At 43.9% G+C, this 14,223-nt stretch overlaps 3 protein-coding genes across 5 annotated transcripts in view; 2 read left to right on the top strand and 1 right to left on the bottom strand.

Annotated features, from left to right (window-relative positions):
• Positions 1-237: 237 nt before the first annotated feature.
• Positions 238-663, bottom strand: LOC116858703 (histone H4). Its single transcript, XM_032843566.1, has one exon. It carries the CDS (start codon positions 656-658, stop codon positions 347-349), a length of 312 nt encoding a protein of 103 aa, XP_032699457.1. The 5' UTR covers positions 659-663; the 3' UTR covers positions 238-346.
• A 7,234-nt stretch (positions 664-7,897) lies between these two features.
• On the top strand, positions 7,898-8,406 carry LOC116858768 (histone H3). The gene has a single exon (XM_032843668.1). It carries the CDS (start codon positions 7,898-7,900, stop codon positions 8,306-8,308), a length of 411 nt encoding a protein of 136 aa, XP_032699559.1. The 3' UTR covers positions 8,309-8,406.
• A 247-nt stretch (positions 8,407-8,653) lies between these two features.
• Positions 8,654-14,223, top strand: part of LOC116858809 (histone H2B type 2-F) — a 19,701-nt gene continuing 14,131 nt past the window's right edge. Inside the window, exon 1 of one of the 3 annotated variants that reach the window (XM_032843714.1) lies at positions 8,654-9,654. In XM_032843714.1, the coding sequence (XP_032699605.1) occupies positions 9,278-9,654 (377 nt within the window). In that variant the 5' untranslated portion in view covers positions 8,654-9,277. The remainder of the gene's footprint in view (positions 9,655-14,223) is intronic. The other 2 variants (XM_032843715.1, XM_032843716.1) reach the window with 2 other exon arrangements.

Here is a 14,223-nt window from a genome sequence, read left to right as displayed (position 1 = left end):
GAACTCGACCTTCACGGAACTCTACTTTTCACAGACCAGCGATCACAAATGACAGTGTACCGAGAAACAAACGGAAAGGCTGCTTAGATCTGGAACCTAATCTTTAAGAGGCGAGCAAATGAAAAACTTTTTTAGTTAAATGCTTAATGGATTTTAATTTAATGCTTAGCGGATTCAGGGTGGCTAGCGCTGCAGGAGCCATTACTTCCCACTAAGCTTGCCGACTCTAGCCCCAAAGCAAAGCTCCCCAAGGTCTACCCAAGCGTCCAGCTCCTCTGAAAACTAGATGGTTGGCCCTAAAAAGGGCCGTTGGTATGGATCCACGCAGAGCTGAAGTTCAGGCCGCTTAGCCCCCGAAGCCGTACAGGGTGCGTCCCTGTCGCTTGAGGGCATACACCACGTCCATGGCAGTGACCGTCTTGCGCTTGGCGTGCTCGGTATAGGTGACTGCGTCCCGGATGACGTTCTCCAGGAACACCTTCAGCACGCCCCGAGTCTCCTCGTAGATGAGGCCAGAGATCCGCTTGACGCCTCCACGCCGGGCAAGGCGCCGAATCGCCGGTTTGGTAATACCTTGGATGTTGTCCCTCAATACCTTGCGGTGGCGCTTGGCACCGCCTTTGCCCAGGCCCTTACCGCCCTTTCCTCTTCCCGACATACTGACTGCAGCTCGCAAACACAACCTTTGGAGGAGTAAGCTTACCCGTCCCCTTAATATACAAGACTGCCGGACCAGATTGAGAACAGAAGGCGCGCGGCGGGGAAGCCCGCCCCAAATCGTCCCCGCCCGCTCGGCATCCCGTCCTTTCTTCTCTGCGGTGTCCCCAGCCCCGCTTCCTCGCTCTCCACGGCTTCCTCTGGCGGGCTCTTGAAACAAGAACCTACCGGCCGTCGTCCCGGGAGAACACAGATCCCAACGCCAGGCTTCTGGCTGCCGCAACTGTCTTTCGCCTTCGTCTCTCCATTTGCGGACTCCCCCAGGCATAAAATGTAGGCTAAGAAAGATCTTTCTGGTGGGAGAAGACAAAAGGAAGGGCAAACGGAGTGGAGAGACAGGGAGGAGAATACAGCGCCGGCGCCGGGTCTCATCCGAGTAAAGGGGCGCCGGGTTCCAAAGCACGGTTGCAGAGAACAGCAACAAAAGCAGGTCCGACGCTTTGGCAGACCTAGAAGGTCATGGTCAGGGCCGCCGCACCCGTGTGTGTGCGGAGCGCGGGGAGAGCGCCGTAATTTCTGAGTCTAGTGTGTTTTGTTGATGGTGGGAGCATGGAATTTCACGTCCCCCGGGAGAAATCAGATCCTAGGCAAGTTGGTTTTACTATATTTGCAAGCCTTCCTGTGGAGGTCAGTGAATCCAACCCACTGTCATCCAGAGCTCGGCCGAAAGAAGCAATATATACAGAAAGAAGACAAGGATGTTCTGTGTCCCCGTTTCTACAGATCCTCTAAAGTTGACCCTTGCTTGCAGCTAGAAATCGGTGGCAGAATTGTGTACCCATGGACGCCACACGTGGAGCTAGCAAAGTTTGCTGAATTGGGTTTCTCAAGGGGAAATCTCCCTTTTGAAGATCATTACCAGAAACTGCCCTATGAAGTTGGTTGGGGTCCTTTAGTGATAGCATGTTTGTTACTTTACCAGGGCCTTCTGTAAGGAGAATCCACCAGAAGATGTGGTTTCTGTATCAGAAAGAATTACCCCTTTTTTCTGAGGGATGTGTATTATCTTAAATCTTACATGCCTTTTTTCCTCTCCTGGCTCTATCTTTTATATGCCAGTGAGTCCCAGTAATATATCTTTATCCAGACTTCTAGGCTCCAGGCATAGAGATCCTCCTGGTTGTTCTTTAGTCGTTTTACACTAAAAAATCTCAAAAAGCTTAAACTTCAAAGCTCCAAGGTGTGTCTCTAATGGGGGCTGAGGGAATCCATTCTCTTCCTTCTTCCCCAGCCATAAACCTTGTTCTCTGCTCGTTGAATGGTACCACTATCATCACTTGCCTAAATCAATACCCTGGGATTCACAATAGGTGTTGATTACAAAAATTAAATGAAAGGAATGTTGATAAAGAAGGTATCTTTAAAAAAAATAGCCTTTTTCTTCCTTCCTTCTTACCCACCTCTCTCCCCCCTTCCTCCCTCCTTTCTCCCCTTTCCCTCCCTCCCTCCCTCCTTTCCCCCCTTTACCTCCCTTCTTCCCTCCTTACTTCCTTCCCTTCCTTTCCCTTCCTCCCTCCCTCTCTCCTTCCTTCCTTCCCTTCTTTTTCTTTTTCTTCTTTCTAGACAGGCTGTATATTCATTGAATTGTGAACATTCTGTCCTAATTTTCCCCATAAACCAGAGTTAGTGTTATACTAACATCTGTGGCCTGAACTTAAAAACAACAACAAAAGACCCCAAGTAATTTACCTTTCTCATGGAAAATTTTCTGAGCTGCTTTTAGGTGGAAAGGGGTAGGTCAGAGAGCCCCTCCTTTATCTGTTGTTTCTCTAGTAACTTCAGCTCAAAATAATTAATCTACCAGTGTGGCATATTTGGGGATGGTACCTTCTGAACCCTGCCAACTAAAATCTGCTGTAGAGACAGGAAAATCTTACCTCTACCTGCTTAGTTTTTTTCTATTGGGCCTGATCATTAAATTGACACAAGATGGATTAACGGGAGAAAAGCATAGAAATCTATTTACTGAGTTTTCTTTGACACTGGAGCCCTCGTAAGTAAATGAAGACCCAGAGAAGCAGTTAGAGTTGACTGCTTATAGACTGAATTGGACAGAAGAGTGAATCATGAAAATGTCACAAGATGGAAGGGTTTTGGCTAGGGCAGTTCATGGTGGAAAAATTGCTAGGAAGATAAGGGTTAGTTTAACAAAGGTTTCTTTGTGCAGATTTCTCTTGGCATCAACTCCCCATCCTCGGTGAAAAGAATGCTGTTTTCCTCCTGGTATAGGGAAGACATCTTCCATGTGGGTGTTTAGTCTCCTGTTTTTAGGAAAGAAACAGAGGTCAGAACATACTTCTTGCACCTGCTGTTTTTCATGTACCTTTAGCTCAAAATAATTCATGTGCCAAATGCCAAATAATTTAGGGATGGCATATTCTGTCACTGACGGGGTTTGGGACATGCATATTAAATATTTTAAGCTGAAGAAATCTTGAGAAAGGAATATAAGCAGGCAGGTCATTGTCAACTTCCCTCCAAAGCCTTCTCCCTTGAAACAGGTCATAAAAGCTTCTTGTGGCTTCTCTGTAGGACTAGAGGGACAGATGAGGAAAGGAGCATCTTTGGTTCTAAAGACAAAGGGACCCACAGAAGAAACCTAACAAACAGGACTCGTTGCCTTCTCTGGCTTATTAGACTTACTTCATACTCTGTACCCTACTGCATTTCTTTGGAGTGCCTACACTTCACAGCGAGCACAAAAATACTCCGGTCAAACTGTTTGGATCTCCATTTCCTTAGGAAGGTTCCCACATCACATAAAACTTGTTTTAAATACCTGTGTGTTCTCTTCCGCTGTTGGTTCTGTCTTTGTTGGTTTAATTTTCAGCTGGGTAATTTAATTACCAGCTGGGTACCCGAAGAGGACTGAGGAAAACTTTCCTTCCCTATGCCACCCCTCACTGCATAGAACAAGGACTAGTGTTAAGGTAAAAGGGGGAAGTTTTCATCCAATGAGCAAGGTGTTGAGGGTATGACTTGTTCTCAGAATGGAGTTAAGGAAAGAAGGTCAAAAGCCCCTGGCTTCTGAATTTGGTCCAGGGCTAAGGGCCACCTAAGATTAAAGGAAGTCATGTCATTCATGTGTGGAATGTAAAAACAAAAGAAATGAACAAAGGAAAAAAAGAGAGCGAGACAAACCAAAAATAGACCCTTAAGAGAAGAAACTGATGTATACCAGAAAGTGGGGGTGGGGGGCAGTTAAATAATTGATTTAAAAATTAAAATTAAAAAAAAAAAGATGAAAGTCAATCAGGCACATGGCTGGCCCAAACCACAAACCAAAGATTCAGTCTCATCTTGAGGGTACTTGAAGCCCAGGGGTGTCCTGCAATCAAAGACTGAACACAAATTCAGTCTTCTTGGAACATATAATTTAGTCCATTACTTTTATATTAAGAACAAACACATGCACATACAAAACATTATCCTTTTCTTTTATCTGTTTATTTCCTGGGGCAAATGTTAAGATTTCATTCATATGCTCTTCCCCCCCATTCAGCACTAAATAATGAAACTTCAGGGCTCAATCTGGAAACTGCAGATTCTTACTATTCCTGGCAAAAGAAATTTCAGAGATATTAGTAGGAGAAAAATACTCCCTTTTCCCCACAGCAGCAGCAAATCAGAAATTCTTCTGCATTGTCAAATTTACTTTTTTTTTTTTTCAAGATTTTATTTATCAGAGAGAGAGAGAGAGAGCATGCACAAGCAGGCAGAGGCGCAGAGAGAAGCAGGCTCCCGGCTGAGCAAGGAGCCCGATGGGGATTCACCCTAGGACCCTGGAATCATGACCTTAGCCAAAGGCAGCGGCCCAACTCACCGAGCCACCCAGGCATCCCAAATTTACTTCTGATAGAGTACTGTATTGAGAACACTCACAGGAATCATTCCATTGTCCAAGGTGGAGACCGGGGGAAATCAAACGATTATGATCTGAATTCTGTTATTAAAGGTGACTTCTAAGTGTTGGGGAGCAAGAATTTCCTGTCTCCTTCAAGGACCTTCTACCTAGACTAAGAATCAAATTGACAGACAGATTAACAGAAAATCACATTTAATTCTGTAGGTACAAGGAATCTACACAGACATGGAAATTCCAAAGGCAGGTAAGATGAACTAAGGAGAAGGAGTAGGGGCCTGGGACTTCAAAAGGAAGGAATGTGATTCACAGGAAGATGAAAAAGAGTCCATGTTTGCTAAACACATATGTGCTGGGCCACTCAGAAACAATGGGACACAGAGGACTTTGATCAAACAGGCCTTGCTAGGTTCCTCCCTGTCTACCAGACCTAGTTCATGGTGTAAGGTAGTTATCCACGGTGACAGATCTCTTTCTGGAACAGGCCCTCTATCTCAATTCTTTTTAGGTAGATGTAGGAGAGGTAAAAAGCTTTTCTTGAATCTACTGGGTTTTGATTGCTTTTTTATTTTTTATATATATATATATATATATTTTTTTTTTAAGGATTTTATTTACCTATTTGTCAGAGAGAGAGCAAGAGAGCCAGCACAAGCAGGGAGAACAGCAGGCAGAGGCAGAAGCAGGCTCTCTGCTGAGCAAGGAGCCCAATGTGGGACTAGATTCCAGGACCCTGGGATCACGACCTGAGCCAAAGGCAGATGTTTAAGCAACTGAGCCACCCAGGTGCCCCTTTTGATTGCTTTTTAAACTTGAAATAATCTTCACGCTTGACCTTCGCATCTGTAAATAACAACTTGTTCTATTCTGAAGATAGCCAGAAGAAGACTCTTAGAATTTTCTTATTCTCTATTTTATAGAGGCAAAATACATCCCATGACTGCGGGATTTTGTATGAAAGTACATCGTAGGGGAGCTCCCCCAAAAAGTGTTTCTTTGGCACATAGATTATTTTAGGCTGATTATTTTTAGGAAACAGAAGACTCAAAAAGTTTTTCTTTTTGCCTTCCTCCTAACAGCTTAAAAGAACTTGGATAGAGGAGCTGCTCTAGGAAGGGAACTATGTATGACCCTAGAAAACTACTGTACAGTATGCCCGAGGTGTGGTAGACAGGGAGGAACCCAGCAAAGTCTGTTTACTGAAATTCTTTTCTATACCTCATTGTTTCCCAATGGCCCAGCAAACATTTGTTCACCAAACATTAACTCATGTTATCTTCTTGTAAAGGTCTTTCTTCCCTTTGCAGTCCCAGACCCTGACTGATCCCTTTCTTAGCCATGGATAGCTTATAAACCTCAATTGCTTGACTGCCTTGGGTCTCATATTCTTGTATGATTTTCTTATATTCTTATATGATTTTCTCCTATTAATTGGTCTCATGTCAATTTAATTCTTAGGCCAGCCAAAAAAAAAAAAAAAAAATCGAGGGGTAGAGTAAAGTTTTTACTCCCCAACAACAGGTAAACAATCTTTTTCATATCTAAATGAATGCCATGGCCAAGAATGCATATATTAAAAAAGAACACTGCAAAGAAATGTGAGGCCATTGTGAGCTGCTTTAGGCTGCCATCCAGATCCCCAGATGGTGGTTTCCTATTCTGATGGCAACAGTTCAGTGGGGAAAAAATACTGAGGATTTGATTGGATGGGATGGGAATATTCTTCAGTGCTTTAAAATGTGCACCAAGCCTGATGAAACTGGAAATCCATTTTAAGTTCATTATTTTGTTTTATGGTATCATGCAGGCCTTGTTACTTGCCTGGGACAAGCCATAACTTCTCTGAGACTGTCTTTTTATCTGTGGAATGGGGAAAATAGCATCTATTTCACAGAGTTGGGATTAAACGAGACAGTGTATGTAGAAGAACTTTTAAATACTGAGTCATGCTCTCTATATGTTCATCATTATTACAAAACAACCACAGGAAGGGGTGACAGCTGTTCACATCAGTTACACTTTTGCAGGACATCTAAGGTCTCCCTAGAGCAGGAGACTGTGCTGCCCATGGGGACACTTGAAGATATAAAAATAAGTTTCTAGGTTGTTTAGTGTTCAGGAAATCCCCTCAAAATTACTTTTATTCTGCCTTCATCAGGAAGATGATCATTCATATTGATACCATAAAGTAAGTTTCAAGCTTGTTGGACCTGACTGTATTCACAGGTTTGAGGGGTGTTTTTTTTTCTTTTTTATAAGGTTTGGATGCGATGCTCTTTCAATAGAATGAGCATATGATTAAAAGTTATATATTAACTCTTCACACTTTTTAAGCATTGGTAACCTTATATGACTTGTTTTATGACATGTAATTTTCTGAGCAATACTTCAAAGCATATGAAATAACTAAAAAGCAGAGGATCTTCAATTTTCTTATAGAGAATAGAAAAAATGAAACTTTTAGGTGAAACTTTTAGCTGGAACTACTTTATTGAAGAAAATATGTTAGCAACTCAGTGATCAACGAATAATTTATTTGCTTTGAAATTTTATTATAGCTTTTAATCTGATAAGCAAGTTTACTCTTTACAAACTATTCACTATTCACAATTTCTCCTTGTAAAGGAGAAATTAACGTTTCCGGTCCTATATTCCTTGACTTAGAAGCGTCTCGTCTACAGGACCTGGATGGCCATTGATGGATTGAGGGGAGGGAACCCTACTCCAAGGTGAAAAACCCAAGGAAAGGCGGAAGGCTCTACCCTGCAGGTTACGGCTGATTCGCACACGACTTCGGAGTTCCGAAGTTGGGTAAACGTAAATTTAATTTTTTGTTCCTTCCATTACATACTGTTTTGTTGAATCACCGTCGTACTGTAATGCAGCTAACGCGCTTAGCACAGAGCCAGGCGGTAAATAAATGTTAGCTATGGGATTGGAGTTACAATAACTCTTAACTGGAAATGGAGGCTGAAACCTAGTTCATGGAAAGGCGTGCTTTTATTTCGAAGGCACCTGTTAAAAAATAAATCCCAGGCTGGCGAAAACACTTTAAAAATTGCTCTTACAAAAATGACAACAATTTAAAGGAAAGATCTAAAAAGAAAAACGTTCGTGATCGGTGAGATTACAGAAAAGTACGGAAAGGTGAATAAAGAGGGACCGATTAGCATAACAATCTACCCGAGCAAAGAGGATTGAATTTTAGCCAATGACATCACACTCTGGAGGTTCCTAACCCTTCTGGCCCAATCAAGACAAGGATACGTCTATAAATAGGACTGCCTCGCCCTCGTCGGAAAAAAACAGTAAGACATCATGGCTCGCACGAAGCAAACGGCCCGCAAGTCGACCGGCGGCAAGGCCCCGCGCAAGCAGCTGGCCACCAAGGCGGCCCGCAAGAGCGCGCCGGCCACGGGCGGCGTGAAGAAGCCGCACCGCTACCGGCCGGGCACCGTGGCCCTGCGGGAGATCCGGCGCTACCAGAAGTCCACCGAGCTGCTGATCCGCAAGCTGCCGTTCCAGCGGCTGGTGCGCGAGATCGCGCAGGACTTCAAGACGGACCTGCGCTTCCAGAGCTCGGCCGTCATGGCGCTGCAGGAGGCGAGCGAGGCCTACCTGGTGGGGCTGTTCGAGGACACGAACCTGTGCGCCATCCACGCCAAGCGCGTCACCATCATGCCCAAGGACATCCAGCTGGCGCGCCGCATCCGCGGGGAGCGGGCTTGAGTGAGCGCTCGGCTCGAGGTTCCATCCTATTCAAAGGCTCTTTTCAGAGCCACCCACGTTTTCATGAAGAGCAGCTGTGCAGTTTTTCGGCTGCGGCGGGCTTGCTATAGCGCACGGGTGCACTGGGTAGAGCCATCAGGGGCAACTCACGTGTTAGGGTAGTGATATCATAGAATCAGTGACTTAGTCGGCTGGCGCGCTAGAGGGAACAGCTGAAATGGTTTATAGATCGTTTTTGCCAATCCCGCTTTTTAGGTGCGGAGTTACTTAAAGGTCTGGAGCGTCAGATACAGAAATTAAGTGGAAAGGTTCCCATGTGGGTTTGTGATAACGGCTGGAATGGGAATCTGCGTTTATCAGCCAGATTTCGCAGTTGGGAGAACTAAACCAGATGTAAGTCCCTGTTTAAATACTGAAACCTTTCCCTGGTTTATGTGTCTTAAGAATTGTAAAGGCAGTGACCTAATATGTTCCTCATTGCATAATCTAAGCGGCGCAAACAGGAATTTGAGGGAAACACCTGATTTTTTTTTTTTAGACGTGGGCTTAGGTATTCTAAAACCCAAAAAGCAAAACAAACTTCCACAAAGCTTAGAGAAGTAAAACGGTGCAAAAATAGGAGAAAGTTGTCTTCAGCTGTTCCTTCAGATCTCTTGTACGCAGGCGTAGGACTGAAAAGTGAAAACCATCCTCTAACGCCCCAAGCAGGTGAAACTATTGGGTAGCCTGAAATGGAACATTTTGATTGGCTAAGAATACATTTACTCTGCTAGCCACTAAGGAAGTATGAGCCGACACTTTATCTATGTGGACTCCACCCCCCTATGACGACATTGTTGAAAATTAACCAATAAAAATGCAGGCGTGTGCGAGCCTTCATTTGCATACAGGCTCTATAAGTAGCGCGTAACCAAGCACTTCGGAAATAGTCCGGATCGTTCTTGGCGTGTGGCGTTTCTTCTTGTAAAAATGCCTGATCCAGCAAAGTCGGCTCCTGCTCCCAAGAAAGGCTCCAAGAAAGCTGTTACCAAAGTGCAGAAGAAGGACGGCAAGAAGCGCAAGCGCAGCCGTAAGGAGAGCTATTCTGTTTACGTGTATAAAGTGTTGAAGCAGGTGCACCCGGACACCGGCATCTCGTCCAAGGCCATGGGCATCATGAACTCTTTCGTCAACGACATCTTCGAGCGCATTGCCGGCGAAGCCTCCCGCCTGGCGCATTACAACAAGCGCTCCACCATCACGTCGCGGGAAATTCAGACGGCAGTGCGCCTGCTGCTGCCCGGCGAGCTGGCCAAGCACGCCGTGTCCGAGGGCACCAAGGCGGTCACCAAGTACACCAGCTCGAAGTAAGGGCACGTAAAGGACGCAATAGAACAGCTACTTGACCCAAACGGCTCTTTTCAGAGCCACTTAATTTGTCACAGAAAGTGGCTGTGAACACCTGCTAGAAGATTCTGGCTTTTGGTTAGGCGGGGTGGGCCTGTGAACTCCGAGAACATTTGGGTTTGGGGCTAGGTTAGGACCGTGGTAAAGATTGCCATGGCTCTTAAAATCTGGAGCCTGCGTGTGGTGATGTCCCCTAGTGGCACGACTCTTACTGGTAAGGAAAAACTAGTTCCCAAAATGGTCTCTACCTTGTTATACGGAGTTCCCAAAATGGTCTCTACCTTGTTATACGGAGTCTGCGATGGAAGCTTAGATACAGGTAAGTGAGCAAGCAGGTTTGCTTAGTTTAAAGTTGTTTTGTTTTAGGTGGGGGGTGCTGTTCTACTTTTCTGTCTATAAATGTCAACCCAAAGTTTCTCTAAGTGAGCTGGAATTTGTTTTTCTTCGCGTACCCGTGGAAGTCCCTCCATTTCCCACTGCCTTAACCTAAACGTTTCTAGGTGTCTGTCAAGAACGATGAGCAATAAAGCAATATGCTTTAGTCTATTGACCTATGTGTAAGTTCCGACTTAGCATTCCTTACCTAACTTTCTCCCTAACCCAATCCTTCAGCCAGGTAAATTCTGCCTTCCCACCCTTTGGAACATTTAGTCCCAGCCTGGAGACAAAGTCATCTCCTGGGGAGGGATGCTAACGGCATTTAGTGGGTAAAAGTCAGGGATGCTGATAATTCCAAAATGCATAGGGCAGCTCCCCCCCCCCCCCCCCCCCCCCCACAAGAGTCCATCACCTCTGTAACCCCAGTCCTTGTGCGGCAGTTGGTAGACCCAGCTCCCAGACTTCCTTTACATCAGGATTTCTCATTTGGCTCAAATCTTCCTTCCACCCCACCTCATAGTCAATGTTACTGCTCTTGGTGAAAGCTGAGCAGAACGCAGATTTACTCTGATTACTTAACACTGCACAGGAAAATTACCTTCTCCATGGCAAGGAACTTGTTTTTCTGTAACAGTTCCCTGGTTATAAAAACCACCTTGGTGCTTGTTAAATGCATTTCCGGGTGCCTGTCCTGGAACTTCCTGATAAAGCCAGGTTGAAGTGGGGACTGGGGAGTTTGGTGGTTTTTAGTGTTCTCTGGTGTATCTTTAAAAAAAGTTTGGGGTGCATGGTATGCAAAGGACACAACTAACCTATGGGATGAATTTCTAAAGACCCCTTAGATCAAAACTTGCATAATTCAAGACTAATCCTGACAGAGGCTGGTGAATGCTTTACCAAACCACAGGTACCCTTAAGGTGAAAGGAAAAATCTAAGTTTCCAGTTCATTTGGCAAGCTTTGAAATTAAGCCATTCTTGATCAATATTAAGGAATTTGCTTGACAAGTTTGTGCTTAAAACAAATTTTATTATTTTAAACATTTTATTTTGTCAGAGAGCACAAGCAGGCAGAGTGGCAGGCAGGGGCAGAGAAGCAGGCTCCCCACTAAGCAAGGAGCCCGATTGGGGATTCGATAGCAGGACCCCAGGACCATGACCTGAGCTGAAGGCAGCCGCCCAACTGACAGCCACCCAGGCGTCCCATGAATTTTATTTATAATGTAAGAGTTCAAATTTACATCCACTTGAAGTTACATAAAATGGGCTGTATATGATTTCTTTCCCTGGAAAATGAAGATTTTTCTGAGTCATTTTCCCTGGCGAGAGGAATGACTCACTGAGAATTTTAATTTCCCAGTGAAAGAAATCCTTATGCGGCACATTTTATAGTTGGAAAAGTTAATAAGTGAAAAGGCCAGGGTGTCTGTGTTCTACTCCATCAAGTTATCAGCCTCTCAGAGACCCCATCTGGTGTCCTCCCCTTGGATCTTGCAGGCTCTCCTCGATGAGTGACCCATGTTTCTCATGGTCTTTGGAAGTTGTTAAAGCATTGTCAGCTGGCTCACCTAATCAAAAGCTATCATTAATTACTCATGACCAAAGGAGTAAGCCTCAGCCCCTTATCCTGAAACTAAAGGTCTTCTGCCATCTGGCCAAAACTTTCCCCTTCAGTTGCTTGTTTTCCTCCAATCTCTAGCAGAGCCAAAGTGCAGTACCCACTGTCCTGTACTGCCTCTTCTCTTTCTTTGTGCCTTTGTTAGGTGGTCCTTCTAAACTGTACTACTTTCTGTTGCTCTCACACTACTCATAGTCTGTCCATCCGCTGGTACCGTTACTCACATCTTGGTCCTTGAAGCCTTCCCATTCCATTCTAGGTCACAGGAAGTCTTTCTCCTTTTAACTCTTAAGGCTTTCTTTGTTCCTTGCACAATGAATTTTCAATTAACTATAGCCTTGTGAACTAGGTAGCCTTTTTCCTTAATTTTTTCCCCTTGTTTTTACACGTTCTTGTTTGTCTTCTAATAGAAGACCGGGTTTACTTTTTTAAGATTTTATTTATTTATTTGTTAGAGAGCACACACAAGCAGAGGGAACAGCAGGCAGAGGGAGAAGCAGACTCCCCGCTGAGCAAGGAGCCTGATGCGGAACTCAAACCTAGGACCCTGGGATCACAACCTGAGCCGAAGGCAGCTGCTTAAAGGACTGAGCCACCCAGACGTCCCCAGGGTTTACTTTCTTAAAAAATTACTCCTTGGGAATTTTCATAAAGGCTGTTCTAGTGTCCCCTATAAAATAGCATCTTGGAGCACCTGGATGGCTCAGCTGGTGCAGCAACTGACTTTTGGCTTCAGCTCAGGTCATTATCTCAGGGTCATGAGATCAAGCCCTGAGTTGGGCTCCCCACTCAGCTGCTGAGTCTGCTTGAGATTTTCTCACTCTCCTCCCTCTTCCTCTGCCCCTCTCGTGCTTTCTCTCAAATAAATAAAATCTTAAAAAAACAAAAAACATCACAGGGAAAGTTTGTTGACTGATTGCCCAGACCAGAGGATGCTAGAAAATCGGTCTGAAGGTGGTACATTCATGTACTCCAATAGGCTTTTTTTTTTTTTCTCCACTTTTTCCTAAATTTTCTTGCTCCTTTAACCTGAAACACTCATAATAATTACTGACCCAGTTAAAACAACTTTTGGAGATTAAAAACTCCTAAGAGGGGCAGAAAGAGTACTGCACTTGATTGCTTCCCTTTATTCACTTTATATGACCAATACAATGGGATTCTACTGGAGCTTTTCCAGCCTAGTTTAGATGCTGCTTTTCCAGTGCTGCAAACAACCATGAGGAGGGAGATGCATTCCAAAAGATGAAAAAAGTCTGTGGCATGAAGATAAGGAGCTTTAAATATCAGATCCAGTGAGCATTGCAAATGGGCTTGGTCTGGGTTAGGTCAAGTGTCATTAAGACTGGTTAGTCATTATTTCAACTAATGGGGAATGGATTGTGGTATCTGTATAAACTTACAAACATGACCGTTTAACTTTGTCATAATTTGTAGACAAATGCCTCCATTTTAAAACTGGGTCCATTTTCTCAAAGTGATCTAAGAGTCAAAATACTTAAATTCGGGTGACTATAATTCAAGCACAGGACAACAGATGGGAAATGAGTTATATGATCTCTTTGAGGGGCAAAAAGTAGGAGTTATGAAAGAATGTCAATCTTAAGGAACAAGACTGTTTTGGAGAATTAATAGTGATTTTTTTCTACATTTCCTAACTTTAGCTGAGCCATCATGATTTGGCAAAAATAGAAAACTTGATAAAAAAAAAAAAATTCTAGATCCCATATTGCAAACATGAACAGACTTTTGAAATATAAAAGCGGGGTGTGTTTTCTTTTCATGTGTAATCAAAGAAATATATCAAACATATATTAGCAAAGCAATGAGATGAATAAAAAGATGTAATTACATCTCATAAAGGGATTACACCAGAATAAAAATAATTACAACTCAAGGCAAATTGTGTTATTTCCAGAAGACGGGCAAGAAGGAAATATGAGTTAAGGAGAATGATAGGTTGCCTCTGGCTGAAGGGTTCAGGAACATTCCATGAGGAGAACTTACATGTGCCAGGTCCTATATGGGTGATGGGATATAGAGGTATCCTCCTTCCCAAGTCCATGAGGTTTCTCTGGAATATTGTTTGTAACCAATATATCAAGTGTCCTTTGGAAATTTTTTTTTAAGTTTTAGTTTTATCCAATTTTCTGTAACCTCTTTCAGTTTTTTAATCATCTGATTTTGGTAGATGAAATTCTCCACCATTCTATACTCTGTGACTAGAGGTCATAATCCTGCACCCCTCTTCCCGCTTGTAACATTTCCCCAAACCCTGCTGAGGTTGCAACAGCTATGGTCCATAACCCAGTTGAGAAGCTTCACGGTGTAAGTTGTTGGATATTTATACCAACCTACACTGATTGAGAAGCAGTAAGAGGGTAAAAGAAAACTTTTGTTGCCTCTGCTACTCTCAATACTTCCAGTTACCAAATGCGCGGGTTCTCCACACCAACCAATTCTGACCTTACCTCCCTGGATTTGGCACAGATACCACAGAGTAAGGGCTCAGCCCCATAAGACCACCCCCCACTT

Source organism: Lontra canadensis, unplaced genomic scaffold (assembly GCF_010015895.1).
Source record: "Lontra canadensis isolate GAN:19392208 unplaced genomic scaffold, GSC_riverotter_1.0 scaffold142, whole genome shotgun sequence".
Classification (NCBI taxonomy): Eukaryota; Metazoa; Chordata; class Mammalia; order Carnivora; family Mustelidae; genus Lontra; species Lontra canadensis.
Note: the sequence above shows the minus strand (reverse complement) of the source record. Positions and strands in the feature narration are given on the sequence as shown.